This window comes from Ictalurus punctatus, chromosome 26, assembly GCF_001660625.3.
Source record: "Ictalurus punctatus breed USDA103 chromosome 26, Coco_2.0, whole genome shotgun sequence".
NCBI lineage: Eukaryota > Metazoa > Chordata > Actinopteri > Siluriformes > Ictaluridae > Ictalurus > Ictalurus punctatus.
Window position 1 is genome coordinate 16,287,185 of NC_030441.2, and position 24,937 is coordinate 16,312,121.

General features: G+C 41.6%; 1 protein-coding gene across 1 annotated transcript in view; it reads left to right on the forward strand.

The window, feature by feature from the left end:
- The window catches only part of epha6 (eph receptor A6), a 163,306-nt gene that overhangs the window by 82,879 nt on the left and 55,490 nt on the right, over positions 1-24,937 (forward strand). The window contains exons 4-5 of the mRNA XM_017456830.3: positions 18,055-18,210; positions 18,814-19,149. Coding sequence (XP_017312319.1) covers positions 18,055-18,210; positions 18,814-19,149 — 492 coding nt within the window. The remainder of the gene's footprint in view (positions 1-18,054; positions 18,211-18,813; positions 19,150-24,937) is intronic.

A 24,937-nucleotide genomic window follows, 5' to 3' on the forward strand; every position in this document is an offset into this window, starting at 1 on the left:
GATTGGCACCCTGTCCAGGGTGTACCCCGCCTTGTGCCCGATGCTCCCTGGGATAGACTCCAGGTTCCCCGTGACCCTGAAGAGGATAAGCGCTATAGAATATGGATGGATGGATGGTGATGAAGAGTTACTGTTACCACCATAGAGTTGATTATTTTCCAATAACAGCATGCTTCGAAGTTATACCATGCCAACATTATTTAATTATTTATTTCTTTAACTCATATGGTTTTTTTTTTCCATTTATCCATTTATCCATATTTTTTGTCCATACGTTACATTTAATGTTGTGGAACATCCACGAAGCAAGTTACAGACGTACGCAAACGTTTCGGTCAATCACATACGTGTTTGAAGTAGACACAAGCGCTTTTTTTTTTTTTTTGCAAATGTTAATACATTGTTACTGGAAAAAGGAACTCGAAAAAAAAAAATCGTGATTATGGCAAGTTCAAAAGTTTGGACACCCTACTAAGTCAGTACTTTGGTAACACCCACTTTAGCAGGTATCTCACAGTTTGTAAATGCTTCTTGTAGCCAGGGTTAGCTTTTCATTTATTTTATATGATCTAATTCACTAATATTATCACCTGCAACCCTTTTTTTTTCCCCTCTTGAAATTAAAAAGACAAAAAAAAAAAACGTTTAGCTTGTCACGTTACCAAGATAATAGAAAGTGCAAACGTCGAAGTCTGTGCCGAAGACTGGAGACTCCTTCCAAAAATGTTCAGTACACCTCTCCGTAGAGAAATTGATTAATAGGCAATGGTTATACCTAATACTTTTTAAAAACGTGGTTATTAATAGGCTTAGATCCATATGGAGGATCCAACATGCAAGTCTGTGTGGAAGGTCTACTACAGAAGCTACGATGTGTTAGAAAGCGTAAGAGTTGTGATTTCTGCTGACCAATCAGAATTGAGAATTCAACAGCTCTGCGCTATAACATATGTATATATATATATATATATATATATATATATATATATATAATCAGTTTATACCAATTTCATCATCATGTTTTAGTTAAACAGGCTTCGCTGATTGTTTTGTTTTTTTTAGCTTCTCAAATTGAAAAATCTACATAGTATAAAACTTAATAACTGAATTAGTAACCTGAATACCAACCCATGTTCTCATTGGATGTTTAGCGATTTGTATTCATAAGAAAAATAGATCTATTTGTAAAATATCTCTCTTGTCCTAACTTTTTATAATGAAATATTACCTTGGCGAAGCTGCTTTTATATTAGATTTTCGGTATTAGATATTAGATATTAGATATTCGTCGCCAGCAGCATTTCAGTAGAGACCCGGTCTTATTTCTCTGAAATATCTCAACTTGCCTTATCTATCAAGAGCGAAATGATAGACAACATCCTAATTCATATTTATCGTTCCCCACACCTACCTTTGCACCCGACCTTAATTTCGTGCACTTATTCTTTTGTAAATAACCCACAACACGCAATTTAGCGTGCGTCATTTAGGGAAATCGGGGCTTAAATGTAGTCCAAGGTTTTGTTTTGAGAAGTTCTCCCAGGCTTACAGCGAGGACAGGTGATCAGTGTTCTTTTCATTCGCCTCGCTTTGCCAAGCGAAACCTACTCACAGATCCATCTGGCGGAGGTATGTGTCAGGGATTGTTTTAACCACTTTCGCTTCCCTCCCTTTCTTTCTTTCTGTCTCCAATCTTTCACTCTCTGCTTTTTAATCGAAAGAGTGCAGGCTCTCTAAGTGTGCATAAAAAAAACCGAGGGATTGAAAAGGGCTATTGAATGGGGGTTAGGAGAGAGCAAGAGGAGGGCACTTTTGATTTCCAGCTAAGACTTCAGATGCCTGCCATGCTTCTTTTCACACATCCACGTTTGCAGGTAATCTCCTTCCAGCTGCCTCACACTGCCTGTGTGTTACATTTGGGGGTTTTTTGTTTGTTTGTTTGCCAGTTCCGGGGTATATGTTAATACGTGGTGGTTTCTCTGAAGTAGGCGCTCCACAGAAACGAATCAAACTCGCCAAATGGTGAATATTTAGATCATTACGCCACTCCGAAGCCCATCGACTTTATAATTGATCTAGCATTTTATTGTAGTTACAAACTGATCATTTGGAATAAACTATTTTACCATCAACATGGGGGGGGTACTTACTTAGTACTTAGGCATGATCAGCTTCTTTGTACCGTACAGTTTTGTCAGTGTAACATTTGATGTGTTTATTATTGTACTTGTGATTATTCACAGTCAGGTCCGTAAGTATTTGGACAGCGAGACAGTTTTCGTACGGTTCCCTCTGTACACCATCACGATGGATGGGATTGGAAATGAAGCAGTCACGATGTGATTGAAGAGTAGACTCTCAGCTTTAATTCAAGGGGTTTAAGAAAAATATTGCGTTAAGCGTTTAGGAATTACAGCCTTGTTTGTTTACACAGTCCCTTCATATTCACAGGTTCAAAAGTAATCGGACAAACGGACATAATCATATTATGTGTTATTATTTATTAAATATATATTATTTTTAAGACTTGGGTGCAAGTACTTTGCTGTCGATGATGGCCTGAAGTCTGGAACCGATGAACATAATCAGATATCGAGTTTCCTCCCTCCCTGTACTGCAGCCGCCTTCAGTTGCTGCTTGTTTGTGGGTCTTTCTGCCTTCAGTTTAGTCTTCAGTAAGTGTAAAGCATGCTCAATTGGGTTAAGGTCATCAGACACGTAAGAACGTTTCATTTCTTTGCCTTGAGAAGCTCTTGGGTTGCTTGAGCTATATGTTTCGTCTGTAAAGTGAAGCGCCGTCCTATCAGTTTTGCGAGATTTGACTGAATCTGAGCAGAAAGTATAGATCTGTATGCTAGAGAATTCATCCTGCTAGTTCTATCAGCAGTCACATCATCAAGAAACACCAGCGACCCAGTTCCCTCGGCAGCCGTACAAGCCCATGCCGTAACACTGCCTCCAGATGATGTGGTATGCTTTGGCTCACGGTCCCTTCCTTTCCTTTTCCATTTTTCATGAAGGCGTGTCTTGATTGTAGGCTTTGACAGTGATACACCTACCTCCTCCAGAATGTGCTTGACTTGGCTAGATGTTCCGAAGGGGTTTTTCTTCACCAAGGAAAGAATTCAGCGATCATCCTCTTTAGTTGTCTTCCGTGGTCTTCCAGACCTTTTGGTGTCGCTGAGCTCGGCAGTGCATTCCTTCTTTTTATGAATGTCCCAAATTGTTTTGGGTTTTGGCCACTCCTAAAGTTTCTGCGATCTCTCTGATCTTCAACACTGGGATTCAGCTCCAGACCTTTTATCTCCTTAATCTGTCGTGAAATAACGAGGAAACAGCTCACAACTGGCCATATTATCTTGCTTATCGGTCAAGTGTCTGATTACTCTTGAGCCTGTGAAAATGGAGGGACGAAAAAAAAAAAAACGTCTGTAATTCCTAAGTGGTTGTTAAAGCCCTTGAATTAAAGCTGAACGTCTACAATTCAATCGCACCTTGATTGCTTCATTTCAAATCCATTGTGGTGGCGTACAGAGGCAAAATCACGAACATTGTGTCACTGCACAAATACTTATGGACCGGACTGTATGTACTACCCAATTTCCTCCCAAGTGTCATGGTTAATTTTTCTTACCTGCCAATTTAAGTGTGCCTAATCGTATACTGCTGCACCAGACACTCCGGGAAGGTAAAGCTATGCATTTTTCTCTGAGACATGTATAGCCAGCATGTCTCTTCACACTTTCCTCTCTTTTCGTCGTGACTCTTTTCATTCTTTTTGGCATGCAGTGTCACTGAGCTCCTGGCTATAGATTGCTTTGGCGTCGTGTACTTCTGGTTTAAAAAGCTCTTTTTTACGGAGCGTGCAGTTGGCAAGTCTTCAACACACACCAATAATACCCAGGATATTCTCAGCAAAGACCGATCACGAAACATTTTCTCAGAGTCTGCCAGTCTGAACGGAGAGACATTCACGGTCATGATGAGTGTGTGCGGAAAACCACCGAAAACTTCTGTGTCTGGAGTTCGGCTCTCATGTTCATATCTAGCCAAACGTTATGCAACGCATAGACATTTTCGAACGCGTGAGACACGTTCCGCCGAGGATATTCACGCGTAAAGAACGGTACTTTTGATGTCTTTTCCTGAACAGATTAATAATTCATAATCCACGCTGGGGGGAAAAATGCTGTCCAGAATGCTCTGATACAGCAAAGCAGCTACAAATCATGATGCTCCCACCACCATGCTTCACAGTCGAGTAATTAATCATTAATGCAGAAATCCAGGAAAGCATTATATATATATATATATACATCCACTCATTGTGTTTTAAAATCAGATGTTTATTGGTTCAAAAAAATGATAAACATTAGTAAATAAGTCAAATTAAAATGAAATAAAATTTTAAAAATAAGTCCATTAATTCAGTTCTACTTAAGAAGAGGAAAACGGTATATTTGGTACAAAAATGGATTTTAGCATACAGTCACAGACTTGTTTAAAATGTGAATAGTTGATTTGTACGGTACTTGTGCCACCCGCTCTGTCGCAGAAAGAAAGATGTACTTTATTATCATATTGTTATTATATTGTTATATATGAACGTTAGCGTATTTTAATACACATCGGCACACCGAGTGATGTTTATATAGGGTAACGTTATGCGAATAGGTGCTGTCCTAATCATCCATCTAAAGTGGTGAGCAGCACACAAACTTCAAGGGACGGCCCAGAGCACAACACCATCATTCACAATTATTCCACTCTATATGTGAACCTTGATTCAATTGCACCCCAAATACTAATTAAATCTAAATGACTGAAAGTGTGTGTATGTGGGTGTGTGTGTGCGTGGGTGTGTGTGTGCGGAGGGGTTCATTAAGGCAGATAGATGTTCATTAAGGGCGTCAGCTCAGAGCAGTCAGCTCCACACCGTAGTGCGGCGTCTCTTCGGGTTAGCGCTGTTAGCACCAGGACAGGGGTTAGCTTCTGCCAGAAAGGTGCTAATTGGAGGTGAGTGTTAAGGTCCAGGCTGAGGTTGGCTTCTTGGCACAACTCGGTGTGATCAGCAGAGCGAGGATGAGTGTAGATGTCTGCAGAAAGCTTGGGATTAGAAGTTTAACACTTTAGTGCATCACAATTCAAAGTCAGATCTGTTAGCATGCTAAGATGTTTAAGTCAGTTTCTCCTAATCAACCAAATGTCCCTCAAAATTGACGCTCAATGTACATATTTGAAATAAACTACTGGAAATGAGTCGTGGTTTTTAGACTATAAGTGGATTAAATAATATTTAGTAGACAGCAAAAACCTTTCATCGTTTTGTATGTCCTTTTGTGTATCGTATTGTAAAATTCTCTCGAGAGATGAGCTAGTTAGTAGTTAGTTATTTTCTGAACATAAAGCACATTAGCAGGTAGCAGGTTGCCTCTTCACGTACGCCCAGGTGCGGCTGAATTCTCAATCTTGATTGGTCAGAAGGTGTTGATTAATTTTTTCTTTAACAGTGGGTCTGACAATAGTTCCGGCTTTAATTAAGATCACAGGTTTATATTAAATCGTGTTCTAATATGTTATCGATTCTCTAGTAACAACGTGCACAGGGACTTGTACAGCCGATGCTACACATAAATGTAAAAAAAAAAAAATTGTTTGTAATTGTTGGTATGATGCGGTTTTTTAGTAAGATGTTTATTTTTAAAAATTTTGTAAAGTCGGATCAATAGTGGATTTTACCGATACCCATAACTAAGCCGATAACCGATTATGCAACCGATAGTTCTTCAAATTGATACTGAAAGAAAACTTAACACTCAGAGTAAAACATTGCGGAACTTTATTACAAAAGTAAACAGTACTTGACTGTACCATGAAAATGTACTGTACTGTTTTTTTTTAATGAAATAAATATTAACATATATTAACTAGTAATAAATATTAAAGTAAATAAAAGATATATATATATACTATACATCCTGAACCAAAGCATAACACTCCAAATAACAAATATAAATAGAGACATCCAAAATGAACAGAAAAAAAAACACTTCAAATAACACACCAAAATTTCTCAGTGGTAGTTTTTATTTCGCCTCTAGAGGCCGCTCTCGTACTGTACAATGACGGCGTACCCTTCTGAGCCACTCGCGCGACGGACACGACCGGGAAAAACTACCTGATAGTCCCGGCAATCGTTTATCGGTGCCGATTGATCGGTTTTGTCGACCCATGTTTTTTTTGGAAGGAGTCTCCAGTGTCAGCACTTTGTAACAGTCAGAAAAATGACAAAGCTGTAACTTTTGAGTTCCAGACACGGGAAAGGCTGGCGAGGAAACGAACGTTTATAACTGCAATAACATAAGAGATGACAAGAATGGAGTTGTTTTCGATAGACATATAATACTCTTTTCAAATAAATAGTTTTCGCACATCAAGTGTTCTGTCGAAAAAGTTGGCGCTTTGTTAGCAAAACCTCAGTCAAACGAAATAAACGTCACAGTATACACACCGTGTGTTTCTAAGCATTGTCATATTGTCATATCACGCCCCTCCCCCACCGAGCGAGATCTGCCCTGTCTAAGACGCCACATGAGACGAAGGTTTCAGTTGTACTGAAGAAAGCCCACAGGCCTGGATTATTTGAAAACACTCTAACGATCATCAATCAAGTGGAAGGCACTTTTGCTCCCCTCTCTCTCTGTCTCTCGTTCCGCCGCTCATTAAGAATTCATTAACTTTGTTTTGCCTTTCTATAATTCTGCCGAGCGAGGAGGAGCGCCGAGCGTCCAGGGGAGCGCTGACAGCGACGGCTTTAAGTTTAATGGCTGGGTGGAGGAATGAAGGGAAAGAGAAAGAGACAAAATTGGAGAGAGAGAGAACTGATGAGTGTTAAATGGCCGTTGGAGGATAAACACTACCGATGAGAAAGTTTGCATTTTGAGACCATTTAAAGACCAACACCGTGTGGACGTCTTTAAAATAAAATGCTTTTGCAGTCTAGAAAACAGCGGAACAAGAAAAGACGCCCGTGTGTGTTGGAGTTGCGCTAATTTGAGTGTCGCCGTGTAATAAATCGTTCAGATATCGATTTCTTAAACAACAATTTTAGGAGCGGATAAATACGAGCTCTGGTGAGAAGCTTTTTTCCCCCCCTGAGGCCTGTACGCGTCGTTATGGTGTTAATGAATAATGCAAATAAAATGTGAGCTTTGTTCGCTGCCTCATTGGTCACTGCTCGTGCACCGTTTCCGACGTTCTCCCCATGTCTACGTGGGTTTCCTTAGGTTTCGCATGTTTGCTCCCAGAAAATTCCACCTGCACGTCGGTTCCACATGGGCTGGTTTGAGTATTTTAGAAAGGGTCGATCTCCTGGGATTTCATCACATAACAGTCTCTAGATTTTATGCGGAATGGTGTGAAAAACAAAACCAAAAAAAAAACAAAAAAAAAACGCATCCAGCGAGCGAAGGTTCCTCAAGCAGAAACATCATGTTGATGAGAGAGGTCAGAGGAAATTGGTTCAACTCTTTACAACTGCGGTGAGCAGAAAAGCGTCCCAGAACGCACAATACGTCAAACAAACAACAGCAGAACACCACGTCGGGTTCCGGTCCTTTCCGCCAAGACCGGGAATCTGAAGCTAGAGCTTGTTTTTCCAGGAAGACTGGAAAAACATCTCCAGGTCTTTTAACCATCTCAAGGCAGAGGAGCTTCTTTCAAAACTTTTCGTTCTTGCTTTGCGGTCTTGCATCACTCATGCAAAAAAAAAAAAAAAAAAAAATGGACTAAAACGTGAAACGCATGTGCGAGTGCTGATCTGATTTCTTCTTCAGATCAGAAATGAATGGAGCCTGCATGGGGAAGCACGGTGGGACAGCTCCAGCTTTCCCGGTCAGATCCTGAGCTCAGGTTACTGTCTCATGGAGTTTCATGTTCTCAATGTGCCCTGGTTCCCTGGTTTCCTCCGACAGCCCAGTATCATGCCAGGAGGTGGATCGGCTCAACGTAAAGTTCTGAGAGATGCAAGTGGGTGAGTCCGGCGTTACGTTTATGAGAACGAATCCAAGAGTCATGGTCAAACAAGGAAGCGCAACCCGTACACAAACTAAAAGGAACCAAAGATCGATACGAAAACAAGGCTGCACGACGAGCAGAGCATGCCACCGCTTTTACATCCACAGACGAATAACGGGGAAACGACGAGAAGGTGCACACAGTAAGGTAGAAATCAATCCCAAGACAAAGTACTCTGACGCCTTATCAGCGTCCGAATCCGCTCACTCGTTCAGCGGACTCGGATGTCATCCGCTATATAGGGAATAGCGAACGGGTGAGCGAGCGAGCGGTGTCGGATACAGCTTCAAACTAAACATAGGCACACGACGCTTTGTTGCCATGGGAACCACAAGGGGACCGTGTGATATTTTCCGGAAAAAGGCTTATCGTACTGTGAAAATGTCAAGCCATAACGGCCCTAAAGTAACGTCGTAATAGTAATGAAGTCGGAGTATAACGTTCGTCCAAACGACTCAAGGTGTTCATCATAAATACGGTATAACGTCCATCGTAAATAACGAACCTCCAGCTTCCATGAGTCCTGACTGCCAGCAGCGGACGTGTGAAATGTTTTAGAAACTCGATATAAAGCACGCGTCGGCAGAGCGCAATCCCGCATCACGTAGGGCGTTCTCAAACACGCACCTCCGAGTGCAGAGTTCCTCTTGAGGCTCTATATACTACTTTCTCCATTATACATTTAAGTATAGGCTTGCCTTTAAATTGAATAATGCCAGCTAATAGGTTTCAGATCCTGGCTCTGGAGTTCAGTGTTTTTATTTATTTATTTATGTATTTATTTATTTATTTATTTAATTTTGACCCCCCCCCCCCCCCCCCCCCTTTTTTTTTTTTAATGGAGAATCCAGTTGCTAGTGAAATTGGCACTGGAGGTAATAGTGGGGGAAGGAGCCTATTTATTTTAGAAAATACACACAGTGGCAGGGCGTGCAATTCCCCTGCAATATGTCACTGTCTTCATTCAGTGTGTCTTGCGGTTAAATGCTAACTGACAGCTGTGATTAACATTCAGCGCGACCGCTCAGAGATTCGGAAAGCGAAATGGCGGATAAGAAAAATAACGGCAAATTAGCGGGATCGGCGGCGTGAAATAAACAGTACAAGAGCTTAAATATTCGAAATAAATAAATACGCGAACGAGTAATAAACAAAAATGAAATGGATAAATAGGTAAATTAATAAACTGGTTCCGTCGTAGTTTTCGTGGGGTTTTTTTTTTTAATCGGATTTTTCCTCGTAAAAAAAACGTGGTTGTGGTTTTTTGTTTGTTTTGTTGTTGTTTTCCTCAACTAAATGCTAAAGAGTTTATTTCCTGCTTTTTAGCACATTAATATATTGCGCTATCATAAGATCTATTTCCCCTGCTGGCGTACGGCATCCTGCAGGAGGCAATCTGGAACGCTTATTTCCATATTCAGATGGACTGTCGACAGATTGAGAAGGAGAGAGAGAGAGAGAGAGGAAAACAGGTGAGAGATAGAAGTAGAGAGCAAGAGAGAAGGAGGAGGAGGGAGGGAGGGAGGGAGGGAGTGAAATAGAGGAGTGATGAGGGACAGGGAGTGAGAAAGATGAAAAGAAGAAGAAGAAGATGATGATGATGATGATGATGATGATGATGATGAGGCCCGGGCTGCATTAGCTCTGTCGGGTCAGTGGCTCGGAGATGCTCCATTAAATGCGGATGAGAATTTAAACTGCTTGCCCGATCATAATGACTTTTTTTTTTTTTCCTTTTTTTCTTTTTGACTAGCAGTCCAGTATGTTAATGATAAAATTGTTTACCTCGAAGATTGCACGTGTCTCCTTGCCTTCATGCACTCACTCAGTCTGTCTCTCACTTTCTCTCAATGTCTCTCGCCCCGTTCTCCTTTCCAGATCTCGAGTCATAAAGGTAATAAAGGTTTCTTTCGGCCCGTTCCGTCACAGAACGCCATTAGGACATTTAACAGACGTGAACGCGTTCTGCGAAGGTTAAACTGGAGCGTTCCAGAAAAGCCGGACTACCGATCGGAAAGGTCGTGAGTTCAAATCCCAGGACCGCCGAGCTGTCACTGCTGGGCCCTTGAGCAAGGCCCTTAACCCTCAAATGCTCAGTTGTAGGAATTACGGAAATGTAAGTCGCTCCGGATAAGGGCGTCTGCCAAATGCCATAAAATGTCAATGTAACTATAAAGAGGTAAAAAAAAAAAAAAAAAAATGGTGTCATTGTTTAAGACGTGAAAATTGTTGGCGCAATTGTAGCACATCCTGTAGTGTATTATTCCACTTATACCGCAGCGATTTGACTAAAATGTCATTTTTTCAATTAAATAAAGATTCCGCTTGTAGTTACGTGGAATCTCGTGGAACATTCGCACAATAATTTCCTGTTAGCACTTACGTTACAGCAGCTATGAAAAAAATAACTCATAAAAACCGTTCCCTCGTCGGCCTCTCTAGTAATCTCCTAACTCGAAATTGATCAAACTGACGAAAACAACAACGACAAACAAACAAACAAACAAACGCAGCTTGTCATGTTAGCAAAAAACGGCAAATGCGTCAACTCCTCTGTCCTGAAGACCTTCCTGTGGTGGAAAACTTTCTGTTAGAAAGCGCCGACACTGGAGACTCCTTCTATAAGTATTATATAACCCCACACCCCCCACCCCCCCACACACACACCTTTTTCTTCATTCAAAACGACACTTTTATTTTTATCATGTATATTATTGTTGTTGTATTATTGGTAGGTCCGCCATACAAGTCCCTGTGTTCGCTGTTGCTATAGAAACGTATAGGTAAGGTTATTCAAACGAGTGCATTAACATACTTACTGTCGGAGCTGCTGTTGTAGAAGACGAATCAACACCGTCTGACCGATCCGCTTTGAGAACTCACCAGCACTGTGGTGTAAGTCTATACATTAAAGCACCTTCTATAGCCGTGGTCACCAACCCTGTTCCTGGAGATCCCCCTTCCTGAAGACTTTAGCTCCAGTCATAATCATGCCCACCTGACCATCTAATCATTGCCTTCAGAAGTTCTCGATCTAAACTAAAACAGGTGTGTTAGACGTTGGTTGGAGATGAAACCGGAAACAGGAAGATCTCAAGAGGAGGGTTGGTGGACACCGCTCTATGCTCTGTACATTAGTGTATGATTGTATTTGTGTGTATGGTTTGGTTAACGCCAATACATTTGCATAGATACTATTTATTTATTTATTTATTTATCAGAGTATCTGGAGCCCGCTGGAGCAGAGATGGTTCAGGGCCTTGCTCAAGGGCCCAACAGTAGCAGCTTGGCAGTGGGAAGTGCTTGGGCTTCCGATGAGTAACCCAGATTGTGTTTGTTATGCAGACCTGGCAACCCTGGTCCTGCATCTAACAAAGTAAAAAAATCGATTTTCTGAAAGTCGCGTTCGCATGCGGCTATAAGGTGAAAACGATATCCTTCGTTTACTCCCCCTTTTATAGGAAGGTGCTAATTCCCTCCATGAGATCGAAACCGGTTGCGAATCTAACAGCACGTCAGCCGTATTCGTTCTCTCCACATCACGTCCTCATCGACACCTTTATCTCTTTGTTGACGAACTTGCGTTTCTTTACATAATTCGATAGTTTCCCGTAATTTCACGTCACGCAGAGCGCGTTCGTGACACGCCATGTTAACGTTAGCGCACCTCCTGTAGGCTTTACGCTCTCCTCTCCGACTCATCCCGCCTGGCCGTGTCCACCCGCCCCGAAACTGTCACACGCCCAGTCGGATGATGAGAGGAAATAAAGACAGACTGTGAGAGAAAAAGGAGGCGGAGACTTTCCTCCCTTGTCCTCCTGTCAGAGGCTAAGTCGAAAACAGGATGATGATTGCATACAGCACGAGAGAGCGAGCGAGTGAGCGAGCGAGAGAGAAAGAACAACGCTGTAAATCTGCAGCCTGTCACCAGAAATGACTTTCAGCACTCAAATGGCGTGACGGTTGCTTTTGTATCAGATTTTTCGCCTGAAGATTCCACCCAACTTCCCAAGAAGTCTCTGATCAGAGATTTTATACTTCTCTGTTAACTTTACACTTTGTAAGTTGCTCCAACTTGGAGAAGTTACCGGATTACCTCATACAAACAGCAACAATAATCAGGTTTGAAATCCATATTTTCATTTCCGGCCCAGGAGAGCCATCTGGTACAGTAGCTGCATTAAAGGCGTTACGTTATAAGTGTTATGAGCTTATCTTATCACATACATTATTTCTCCTAGTGAGTCTGTGTGTCTTTTTTTTTTCTTTTTTTTAATGTACTTAATGCAAAGTGGTGAAAAAGAAAGCGGATACACACCTCCTTCATTATATGTTAGTGGACCTTACCTTACGGTATGTCTTATATCTATGGCAGCCATTGTGTGTGTGTGTGTGTGTGTGTGAAGAAGGAGAAAATTTGTAGTTATATTGAGTTAGCTCGATTTTATTTATTTATATATATTTTTTAAACACGAAGTCCATTAAACCAGATTCTTTGATTGGCTTTTAGGAACGCTGAGCACTCAGCACTCGCAAAGTCGGACGGTCTAACTTTGATCGAGTGCTTCTGCCGAGGAATTAAACTTACCGCTCTCAGACGGCTTAATTCCATCAGACATTAGGTTCCAGGGTGAGAAGTGAGACTATTAAGTTAGCATAAGTGGAAAGGAGCTACTAAAATTAATGGCGAAATTAGCACAGCGCAACTGAAAGTTGTAACTTCAAAGTGGGGTTGTCGTTTCGTTTCGTTTTTTTTTTTGGGTGGGGTTTAAAAAAAATAAAATAAATAAAAATACGTATCAGAACTGAAACACGAGCTAATTCCCCAGGTACGAATCGCTTCTGCACTGCGTCAGCAGACTCTTCCCGTGCTTTCCTCCGGCTGCTTTGGTGTCGAGAGCGGGGCCATTCTGCAGTGTGCTTGCCTGTAGGACTGCTAGGCAAATGCTGTAGAATCGTACCGCTCTCGCAATCACCGCTCTTCATCTAGCGACATATAACACCTCGGACACACCGCCCGATCATCTCGACGTCTCGTAAATATGATATGTACCTCTTAACGTTGATGTGACTCTTCCTGTTAGTGCTACTAGTACCGATGGAAATAATTGCCCAGTAAATATTCCACTAGCCGCTAAAGGTAATCGTGCTTCGCCTAACGTTAAACGTAGCGTTCCGCGTAAAACCGTCGCCTAACAGTAAAGCCGCACTCCATCACGGCGTAACCGCTTTAGTGGCCTCTTTACGGCCGTGCTTAACTCGCCTGCCTTTACACACCTTCCATCTCTATAAACTAAAGTTTACTTTGTTTACAAGAGAGGAATAATCAGAGCGTCTGGTTCTGTCAGGTGGGCGGAGGAACGCGGACGCAGGAAGGAGCGCAGCTTGAACGCCCAGGCCGAGAAGCGCAGAGCGGTGCGATGAATCTGCTAATAGATAGGACAGGATGCTAACATGTCTCCCACAATGCCGACGGATTCCTGATACAGGAGGGGTTTATATGGAGTACGTTTTCGTGGCGAAAGTCTTTAAGATTCACAAGGAAAACACGAAGAATACAAAAAAAAAAAAAAAAACGAAAGACAGACGCCGCGGATACGAACGAGAAGAATTCGATCAAGACAAAAGATCTCGCTGTTTACATTTATAAGGCATGACATTTGTGTGGTTTTAGGATCGGGGTTACAGACGTTCTGCTTCGTTTTCAGATCGTGTGTAGAGTTTGTACGTCGTGTAGAACCGTTTAAAAACGATTCAGATGAATTCAGATCGACGATTTAGAATGAATACAACTCCACATTTCCTCCACGAAGACTCGTGAGCGCCCGTACAGTCCGTATTTACGAGTTGGGAAGTCGTAATTACGACGTCGGGTGCGTTCGAGTCGCTTTGGTCGGAGCAAAACTCTCCCTTAATTAACTACAAAAAAAATCCAGCAAAGGTTGTTTTGTTTTAAAACTCCACTTCTGGAAAATGAAGAACAAAAGATGCGCGTCGGATGTGTTTTGGTTTTTTAATCAATCAACCAACTTCACCCTTACATATTATTATATCGTAATTGTACAATGCTGTCGTATTTTGCGCAGGAAATTAGCTTGTTTTATTGTCAGTTTAGCACAGTGATAACTGAAATCAGCTTCCGAGACGGGTAAACGTTCAATTTCAACAAATTTACTGTCAACTACTGACGTTTTGCATCCATCGATTGCATCCACCGGGGGTTTCTTACTGACATGCCCCCAACTCGGAAACTCGTAGCCGAAAGAGAATCCAGAGTTTCCCACTCGTAATTACGACTTTGTGCTGGCGTACATGTGCGTTTAACTCGTAAATACGATCTTTACGAAAGCACCGTTAGTCATGTCACAGAAAAGTATCAGACACTCCGCGAGGCCAAAGTTCAGATTGGTGGATGCTTTGTAAGGGGGCGTGGCTAAGGGATATTTGATGCTCTATGTTACAGTCGACCAGTAAGATGAAGGAAAACATGGCCAAGTCAGAGTTCCATGAAAAACCTTCACTGGCATATTGATCAATAAAAATAAAAGTAGCAACTGTTGTAAATTGATTTCTTTTACAGTACGATTTGTATTTGCGGCATCGTTTTCCGGGTTGTCGCGACGTATTTTCATCGCGTAAACGTTTTCAGACAGAGTATACAAAACGTCACGTCCGAGTTTGTTTGTATCGAGTAGATCGAGACGTGACTACCACCTGCCACGCGGCGCTGGTGAGGCAGCCGAGTCGAAACTGAAGCACGATTTGTCAGAAGGCCTGCTGAAATGCAAAGATAAATTAATGAGGCTTAATGATATACATCTGGTGCTGCTCGTGGAACATACTGTGATGATTGAAAAAGAAAAAGAAATAAAAGTCGCAGTAGTGCTCCAAGTCTATAGCGCCAGTGCATGTTTCAATTAGAGAAGGTTCCTAATGCAGTTATAAGCACTGAGACAGCGAATGTGCTTCTGTAATAATGTTGTCATGGGTTTTGTTGTCGATCTTGTTGTTGTGGTTGTAGCTGTAGTGCTAGTAGTAGTATTACTTGTTGTGGTGGTTATTATAGTAGTAGTAGTAGTTGGTAATGTTGTAGTTTGTAGGTTATAGTTGCATTTTTGTTGTTGGCTTGGATTCTCACGAACAAATTGGTTATTACAGGAGAAAAAAAGACCCGGATATGTTGTTGGTGTGGTTCTTTTGGTAAAAGTAGTAGTAGTTGTTGTTGCTTTTGTTGTTGTTATTGTTGTTGTAGTTGCTTTTTTGTTGCTGTAGCTGATATAGTAGTAGTAATAGTAGTTTTTGTTAGCATTGTAGTTGTTTTGCTGTAGTAGTAGTTGTTGTTGCTGGTATAAAAGTTGTAGTAATAATAGTCATAGTATAATAGTAGTAGTTGTTGTTAGTGTTGTAGTTGTTGTTAGTGTTGTAGTTGTTGTGGCTGGTATAATAATAGTAGTAATAGTTGTAGTTGTTGTTGTAGCTGATATAATAGTAGTTGTAATAGTAGTAGTTGTTAGTGTTGTAGTTGTTTTGCTGTAGGTGTTGTTGCTGTAGCTCATGTAGTAGTAGTTGTTAGTGTTGTAGTTGTTGTTGTAGCTGGTACAATAGTAGTTGTAGTAGTAATATTAGTAGTTGTTGTTAGTGTTGTAGTAGTTGTTGTTGTAGTTGTTTTGCTGTAGGTGTTGTTGTTGTAGCTGATATAGTACTAGTAGTTGTTGTTAGTGTTGTAGTTGTTGTTGTAGCTGATATAATAGTAGTTGCACTAGTAATAGTAGTAGTTGTAGTAGTAGGTGTTGTTAGTGTTGTAGTAGTTGTTGTAGTTGTTTTGCTGTAGGTGTTGTTGTTGTAGCTGATATAGTACTAGTAGTTGTTGTTAGTGTTGCGGTAGTTGTTGTGGCTGGTATAATAGTAGTTGTAGTAGTAATTGTAGTAGTTGTTGTTAGTGTTGTAGTAGTTGTTGTAGCTGGTATAATAGTAGTTGTAGTAGTAGTTGTTGTTAGTCTTGTATTTGTTGTTGTAGTAGTAATAGTAGTAGTTGTAGTAGTTGTTAGTGTTGTAGTAGTGTAGTAGTTGTTGTAGCTGATATAGTAGTAGTAATAATAGTAGTTGTTGTTAGTGTTGTAGTTGTTGTAGCTGGTATAGTAGTAGTTGTAGTAGTCGTTGTTGTTAGTGTTGTAGTTGTTGTAGCTGGTATAGTAGTAGTTGTAGTAGTCGTTGTTGTTAGTGTTGTAGTTGTTGTAGCTGGTATAATAGTAGTTGTAGTAGTAATAGTAGTAGTTGTTAGTGTTGTAGTAGTTGTTGTAGTTGTTTTGCTTTAGGTGTTATTGTTGTTGTTGTAGCTGGTATAGTAGTAGTTGTAGTAGTCATTGTTGTTAGTGTTGTAGTTGTTGTAGCCGGTATAATAGTAGTTGTAGTAGTAATAGTAGTAGTTGTTAGTGTTGTAGTAGTAGTTGTAGTTGTTTTGCTTTAGGTGTTATTGTTGTTGTTGTAGCTGATATAGTAGTAGTAATAGTAGTAGTTGTTGTTAGTGTTGTAGTTGTTGTAGCTGGTATAGTAGTAGTTGTAGTAGTCGTTGTTGTTAGTGTTGTAGTTGTTGTAGCTGGTATAATAGTAGTTGTAGTAGTAATAGTAGTCGTTGTTGTTAGTGTTGTAGTTGTTGTAGCTGGTATAATAGTAGTTGTAGTAGTAATAGTAGTAGTTGTTAGTGTTGTAGTAGTTGTTGTAGTTGTTTTGCTTTAGGTGTTATTGTTGTTGTTGTAGCTGGTATAGTAGTAGTTGTAGTAGTCATTGTTGTTAGTGTTGTAGTTGTTGTAGCTGGTATAATAGTAGTTGTAGTAGTAATAGTAGTAGTTGTTAGTGTTGTAGTAGTTGTTGTAGTTGTTTTGCTTTAGGTGTTATTGTTGTTGTTGTAGCTGGTATAGTAGTAGTTGTAGTAGTCATTGTTGTTAGTGTTGTAGTTGTTGTAGCTGGTATAATAGTAGTTGTAGTAGTAATAGTAGTAGTTGTTAGTGTTGTAGTAGTTGTTGTAGTTGTTTTGCTTTAGGTGTTATTGTTGTTGTTGTAGCTGATGTAGTAGTAGTTGTTGTTAGTGTTGTAGTAGTTGTAGCTGATATAGTAGTAGATGTCGTCGTTGTTGTAGGTGTAGTTGTCGTTTTTGTTGTTTTGACAGGATTCTCATAAACAAGTCTGTTATTACAGGAAAGTGTATGATCTGTAAACGTATTTGAGCATGGTGTATGCGTTTTGATGGAGGAAAGTCAGTATTATCCTGCAGCTTTGATCTTCTAATAAGCTTTAAAAAAAAAAAAAAAAAAAAAAAAACACAGTAAGCACTTAGAGATACTAAACATACAGCCTTTCTCATCATGTCAGAAGCTTCGGGCCAGGATTACACGGAGATAATAAGTCTCAGTGGAAGCATTTAGGCGTCAGTTCAAAGCATTTTTAAGCTAACACGCTATAGTGTGTATTCATTTGATTTAGCCACTTTTTTTTTTTCCCCTTTAACAATTTGCTTGCAGTGACACTCTGTTGTTGCTGTTTTATTGGCCAGTCTCTGCTCAAGATCATACTTGCAGTTTGATGTTTTAAAACTATTACGGAATCTATTTCTTCAAACCTGATAGTTAAAAATCAGACGAGCACCTGGCAACCTCAAAGCCTTGAACTGCACGCAGGTCATTTCCAGTCGAATACAAATAACTACCTTCGGCCGAAGTGACGCATTAGAGATATACAGTCGTCTGGGTTGAAAATTCTCTACGTCAGCTAAAGTATCGATTCTATTTACTCAGAGCCCTATATTTTAAGAGTTCCTGATCTGCACATCTCCAAACAGCTATTTATCAAAACACAGTTGAGGTTTGGTGTCACAGCAGCAGCACAGCGAACGCTGTAACATAAGTCATATACAAGCATTTAGCAGTTAATGAAGCACATCCTCTCATCTGTGTTTTTTTCCCTCCACTGTGTGTGCTTGCAGCCTGTAAACCTGGTTTCTACAAGGCCTTCGCAGGGAACATCAAGTGCTCTAAGTGCCCTCCACACAGTTTCAGCCACCCCGAGGCGTCTGCGCTGTGCCACTGCGAGAAAGGCTACTACAGAGCGGGCAAAGACCCACCGAGCACCGCCTGCACACGTCAGTCCACCTCTATTTATCTTATCATCCGTCTAGACTCTGTTATTACGCTTTTCATTGCACAGGCTCATGCTACGCAGTTATATTTCTGGTCTTTTATGTTGTAATCGTTCTGTCTCTTGTCCTTGCTTTACCCTGCATTCTCTCTATGTGCTCCCGTCTTTTTTTCCCCCCTCAACTGATTATTCAGACTTCAGGAGAAAAAAAAAGGAGAGTATCTGCACACACGGGTGTAAATTAGCATGAGAGTAAAGAAAGTGATATATCTTTGAGATCAAGGGGTGCTCGTCATTTTGAAAACACTGTTTTTGCACAAGTATTGCACTTTGTATAATTAAAGAACATCTTTCCTTTTTTTTAAATGAAAAAATACAGTTATATATACAGTATGAATGCATTTTTCCATGGCGGGTGCCAATACTTCTGGAATCAAATTAAAGAGACAGGGAAAGAGACGGTCATTATTGAATTTAAGCATTCATTAGTCGGCGCAATTTTTTTTTTTTTAGGATTTGATGACAAACTTGATCAGTAAAAAATGGAACGTGTTCAAATGTATTAACTTTTTTAGTATTTAAATAAAAAAGCCATTTTTTCCCTCAGGACCGCCCTCACCTCCACGTAACGTGGTGTACATCATGAACGAGACCGCGCTGTTTCTGCAGTGGGCTCCACCCAGCGACACGGGCGGCCGGAAGGACGTTACCTACAACGTCCTCTGCCAGCGCTGTAGTGTCGAGGGCCAGGCCTGCCAAGCGTGCGACAGTGACGTGCGCTTCGTACCGCCGCCCGTGGGCCTGACGCGCACTTCTGTGGCCGTGCAGGACTTTGTGGCCAACGCTAACTACACGTTCCAGATCGAAGCTGTTAACGGCGTGTCGGGAATGGGACAAGCGACAAGGCAGATGGCCAACATCACTATCAGCACCGCGCAGGCTGGTGAGTGTGTTTTAGCATCAGTGGTTCAGTGCTTTAAAGATATAACTGCTAAGGATTTGGGGATTTGGAGCCCTCTGTGGTAGGAACATGTTATTGCAAGTATTTCTGTGTGGATTAATCTGCTGGTTAAGAGTGGCAAGTAAATACACATGAAACAGCTTGAGAGCATTGATTTGATTCTATATATCCACCTACAGTATTTCCTTTTACACGATGACGCTTTTAGATGTGTTTAATGAGCTTTTTTTTCAGCTGAAATTTGCAGGAAAATTATTCAGGAATTTTTTTTATTTTTTTTTTAGTTTTCCTGAAAGTGATGAACAATAAAATTAAAGTGAGGGCAAGGGTGGCTTGGTGGTTAAGGCTCTGGGTTAGTGATCAGAACGTCAGGGTTTCAAGCCCCACCACTGCCAAGCTGCCTCTGTTGGGCCCTTGACCAAGGCCCCTAACCCTCTCTGCTCCAGGGGGCGCTATATCATGGCTGACCCTGCGCTCTAACCCTAACATACTGGAGTATGTGAAGAAAAGAATTTCACTATGCATATGAATATGTGACCAATAAACTCTCAGTATCTCCAAAACTAGATTTCATTGTTTGTTTATTTCCCTAGTTGTTGGTCATAACATTAAAGGACAGGTGTAAACAGGTCTGAAACACCAAATATGATTTCAGGGTCGCTTCCAAAATTCAAATAATCGCAACTCTGAGGCTGTATCGGCTACCTTTACCATAGTCTCTTCACTAAAAACAAAAAATGTACCGTGAACATAACTGTAATTAGCCATATGAAGGCATTATAACCATAAACTGTACACTTTCATGAAAAGTAGGTATCCAGCATACATGATTCTTTTCATTTTTCTTTATAACAAACCACTGTTCCATTCTCAAATTTGAAAGGGTTGATTAATTTCCTATACCACAAGCTCTCGCAGTAGTTATGGAAGCAGTTTAAACGATTAGGTTTATATTAACGCGTTCGTTTATATTAATACGTTATCGTTTATATAGACCGAGCTCGTTCACGGGGACTCGTAATGCGCGCACGTCGCGTAATCTAACGCTGTGAATCGTAAACAGATTGTTGCGAAGCAAATCATATTCGTGATATGTAGAAGTTTTCTGTAAGGAGATGTTTATTTAACATTTCAGGAAGGAGTCCCCAGTGTCAGCGCTTTATAACTAAGAGTCTTCAGGACAGAGTAACATGACAAGCTGATTTTTTATTTATTTATATTTTTTTTTGTCGTCTTATTTACTTCAAGTGCGAGAGAGAGAAAAAAAAGCGATGCAGCTGTATATAGCTGTTATTAAGTCAGGAACTAAGGAACTAAAATCACTTTAGTTTCATTAATAAATAATGTACAAATTGCAGTTGTTGGCGGCGGTATAAGAGGAAGAAAGCACGTTAGGATGCACGGCTAAAGGAAAATATATAATATAATTATATATCGTTCTGAGTTTTGCGATTCAAAGGCAAAAAGTCACAAAAACAAAGAAAAATCGCACGAAGACAAAACGCAGAAATGGTTATTAGATGTCCAAAAACTGTAGCTGTGCCCCAGGGGTGGCTGGCATAGAGGTCAAAGTACGTATCGTGATTTTAATTCAGTATTAAAGCAACTTCTACAGCAGAATTTCCGTGTAGAAATGAACTCGGAGTGCAGTCGAGCTCATATAAGGCTGCTCATGATCAGGTCTGTAATAGTCGCATAGAATCCAAAAGAAAGAACCGTGCGCCGGCGTTCTGCCTGTAACCCCAGACATTTCAGCTTCACTAAAGTACTAGCAGTTTGGCATAAACATAATTGGATTGAGAGTTTTTGACTAATTCCCTAAACCCCTACTTTTCAACATGCCGTGACAAATATATAATATAATTGCATATGTTATATCCTTCCATCTCTATAATTTATTTGTCATAGGAAGCGCCTCTGGCGAAAGTCTCAGACAAACTCTTTTATAGCCGAGATGATTATTTCACCTTGTCACTGCCGGATCATGGGATTCTTCACATATCATCTTTGCTGTTTTTTTGCATAATACTGCCTAGAGTGTTTCATTGAAGGTGGGTTTAAAAGAAAAAAAAAAAAAAAAGTTGTTTGCGCCTTCACCTCCAGCTATGAACGTCAAACAGAAAGCTTATAATATATAGCGGAATATTTTTCAGCCTGGTTGGTAAATGGTATGAAATCTTGTTCTCGTCTGCCACGCTTCCTCATAGCTCTCACATGGAGATTATATAAAGCACTTCTTCCTGGTAGAATAAGGAGCACTGTTTTGTGGCGGCTCACAGTATAGCTCTGAGATCGAACGGGCTACGGTGGTAGAAATGGTAAGAAAGGGTTATTCAAGGAAAGGTAGTCAAGGACCAGTTTCATAAACTTCCTTCCTTACAAAGGTCTGGAGATACAACTACAGCGAGATGACGTAATGATGTCAGCAGTTACCTTTTAATGCCTAACGATTAATTATTCATTCATAGCTGTAGTGGAGAGAACATGTTTTGTTTCACGTTGCCATTTTGGCAGAACCGTTAGCACGATGGAATCGTAAATGCCTACTTCTTGCTAGTTTTTCTCACCGATTTTTCTTTCTTTTTTGACAAGACTTGGGAGATGTTTCCAGACGAATTTCTCTAGCCTTGTAGCCGTGACCCTGCAGGGCCAGGTAGACCATCACCTCTAGCGAGCACAGGTACACTACAAGGTGGCCTTGGGGGAACAAAGAACTGAAGGACCTGAGCGAACTCTCCCAAATGCAGCGAGATCAGTGGAGCGCAATGTAAAAGCAGAATGTAGACAGCGACAGCGACCAGGCGCTCTACTTGATTCACGTTCAGGGAGACACAGAGTGCGCTCGAAAGACAATTCTTTCATCACATTGGTTGGTGATGGTGACTAGTAAATAATGTTTCTGTGACTGTGTTTGTTGTTTGGTTTGGTATCCATCGATGCCCTTGCGATTGGATTGCTGGTTGTTATGGAATTCCCACATCCATCCATCCATCCATCCATTTTCCGTACCACTTCCCCTAGACAGGGTCGCAGGGAGCCCGGAACCTCTCCCAGGGGACTCGGGCCACAAGGCGGGGGACACCCTGAACAGAGTGCCAACCCATCGCAGGGCACAATCGCACACACACACCCATTCACACACTACGGAGAATTTAGAGATGCCAGTTAGCGCAAACTGCATGTCTTTGGACCGGGGGAGGAAACCAGAGTACCCGGACGAAACTCCCAAAGCAGATTGAGAACATGCAAACAACGTGCGAGCAGGGCAGAGGCGGGAATCGAACCCCTAACCACGGAGGTGCAAGACAAACATGCTAGAATTCCCACTTTTAACCTAAAAAATATTTGGAGAATATTCTAATAGAAAGATTCAGGCGTCATAATTCATCTACAGTGGCATCTTAAATCCCAAGCTTCAACAGGTACAAGTTCTCTTACATAGAACTCTCTGACTGCATCAGCAAATGTTTTCCCTGTTTGCCTCCAGGCCCTTGAGTTTAAGAGTCAGAATTATACATTGGTACGCAGTTGTTCTGGAGAGAGATCTCTCTGTTTCTCTCCGGACCCTGGTTCTGCGGTCCGTGGGGAAATGAGTGCACCACAGTCCACTCCGATGCTATTCTCAGTGTGCTGAGCAAACCCATTTCAGAGACAAGGGTCTTTCATTCAGAGTGTCATTGGAGAAGCTATTGCTTCTTCTCGCCCATGCTCAGTTTTACACTAATAAAGATATAGTACTCTAGCTCAGGACGGCATGTTCCGGGTTGTTTTTTTTTTTTTCACGTTTGCCCCATGGTGTTGTCAGCAGAAATAGCAAAGACCAATACTAAGACTCCAGCTTATCTGAATTAGTCTGCCCTGTAGGCTCCACTGCCCAGTTCTTGACCCTAACCTTTTCATTGACTTATTGCCACTATCCTTCTCTGTGCTCATTCGCTTGCCTGGTGCAGATGAATGACTCCTTCCAATGCCCATTGGCTGATCTTGATTTGCTCTTCAAACCTCAGTGGCTGTTGTTCTGACAGAACCGTTTTAGGTAGCTGTCTGTGTTAATAGAACAGATTAAGGGAGTAATAGACCTTGTTAGATTACTGTTAAAAGAAGGCCGAGCAGAAACTGGCGTTGGGGATGATGGCAAGTAGAGTTTCATTGTCCTTGCTTCTCATACATGAAAACAATGAGAAAATGAACCGGTATTGTGGTATGTTATGGTTCACTTTTGATTAGAGCCGTGGACTCCATTTTTGATGAGACCTGTTTTGAACTGAATATGCAACACTTCTCTGTCCATCAGTATTCTTTTTCAACAAGCCATGTTGTCATTTCACCGAGGTTCAGTGGTGGCTTAGTTAAGGCTCTGGGTTACTGATCAGAAGGTCGGGGGTTCAAGCCCCAGCGTTGCCAAGCTGCCACTGTTGGGCCCTTGAGCAAGGCCCTTAACCCTGTCGGCTCCAGGGGGCGCTGTATCATGGCTGACCCTGCACTTGGACCCCAACTGGGGTATGCGAAGAATAGAATTTCACTGTGCTGTAATGTATACGTGACCAATAAAGACTCGTTATTACTACAGAATATTTCAAGGGTTCATGGGTCTGTTTTCCCCATTTCTTCACAATTTGCTTACCTGCCAATTCCCACCCACCGTCTGGCTCTCCCCATCATGACAACACCTACCAGGATGACGATTCTTTGTCTGAGACACATGAAGCCAACCAACCACATCTTTTGTTCAAACTGTTGTTTATGTTGTATCCCAAAGCAGTTTAACACAATCAGAAGAAGCTACTATCTACCTTCTTCCACATACTCGAGCTCACAGATGCCCGTGATTGGCTAATGTCACTCTAATTGACCCGGAAGAGAGAGTATGTCATCCCTCCCACCCAGACAGCGAGGCAACTTTTGCTCAATGTCTGTGACATTGTTATAAACTCTCAATCTCCCGCCGATAGAGAACGCAACACGATGTTTTTATCTGTTGTGCCACTTGCAAATCTTTGATGGTTTGTGTTTGAAAGAACAGGAGTCACTGAGGTACGACCGCTCGGTTCGATCAACTGAAATGTATTGCGTCTGCATTGGTGATCCGCCACTTGACAACCACTAGCCAATACGATGACGTTGTAATATCAGGTGGTGGTGGATGTTTACATGGGTAGATGGCTCTTGCTGTACCTGGCTGGCTCAGGGAGAGAGCAGTTCCCTAGTCTAGTCTGGCAGTAACAGCCCACATACCCCAGTACCTTCTGTCCAGATGGCATGAGGCTAAAGAGTACTGGGGGTGGGTGTGAGGAGTCACGAGCAACTCCGGTAGCTGTATGGCTGCAGGGTTCACTCATTCACCTGTAATTCCCTGCGTGATGTATGAGATGTCAGACGTGGCAGCGGGTGCAGGTTGTGTTCACCTCCGCCACTCCGCTTTTCTCCGTCCTTCTCGGTGTCTCGGTGACAAACAGGCTCATCAGTATTGATGGCATTCGTGATGGCAGTGTGATTGGTGTGGCCTGTGTGCCGCGACAGATCCAACCGCAGCTGAGAGGAACACAGGAGCACAAGACCCCAACTATCCCCGCAATCTGCCACCCGCTGACACCAACACCGTCATTACAGAGACAGACAGAGAGGGAGGAGGGAATTCCAGGTGTAGATAGTTTAGAAAGGTTAGACCTGCATCTATATTTAACACTCAGCTGATGGATCAGTTGCTCCTGTGCATGTTAATTACATTCTCCGAGCTCTGAAAGGCTAAAAACCGACCCGAAATGAGACG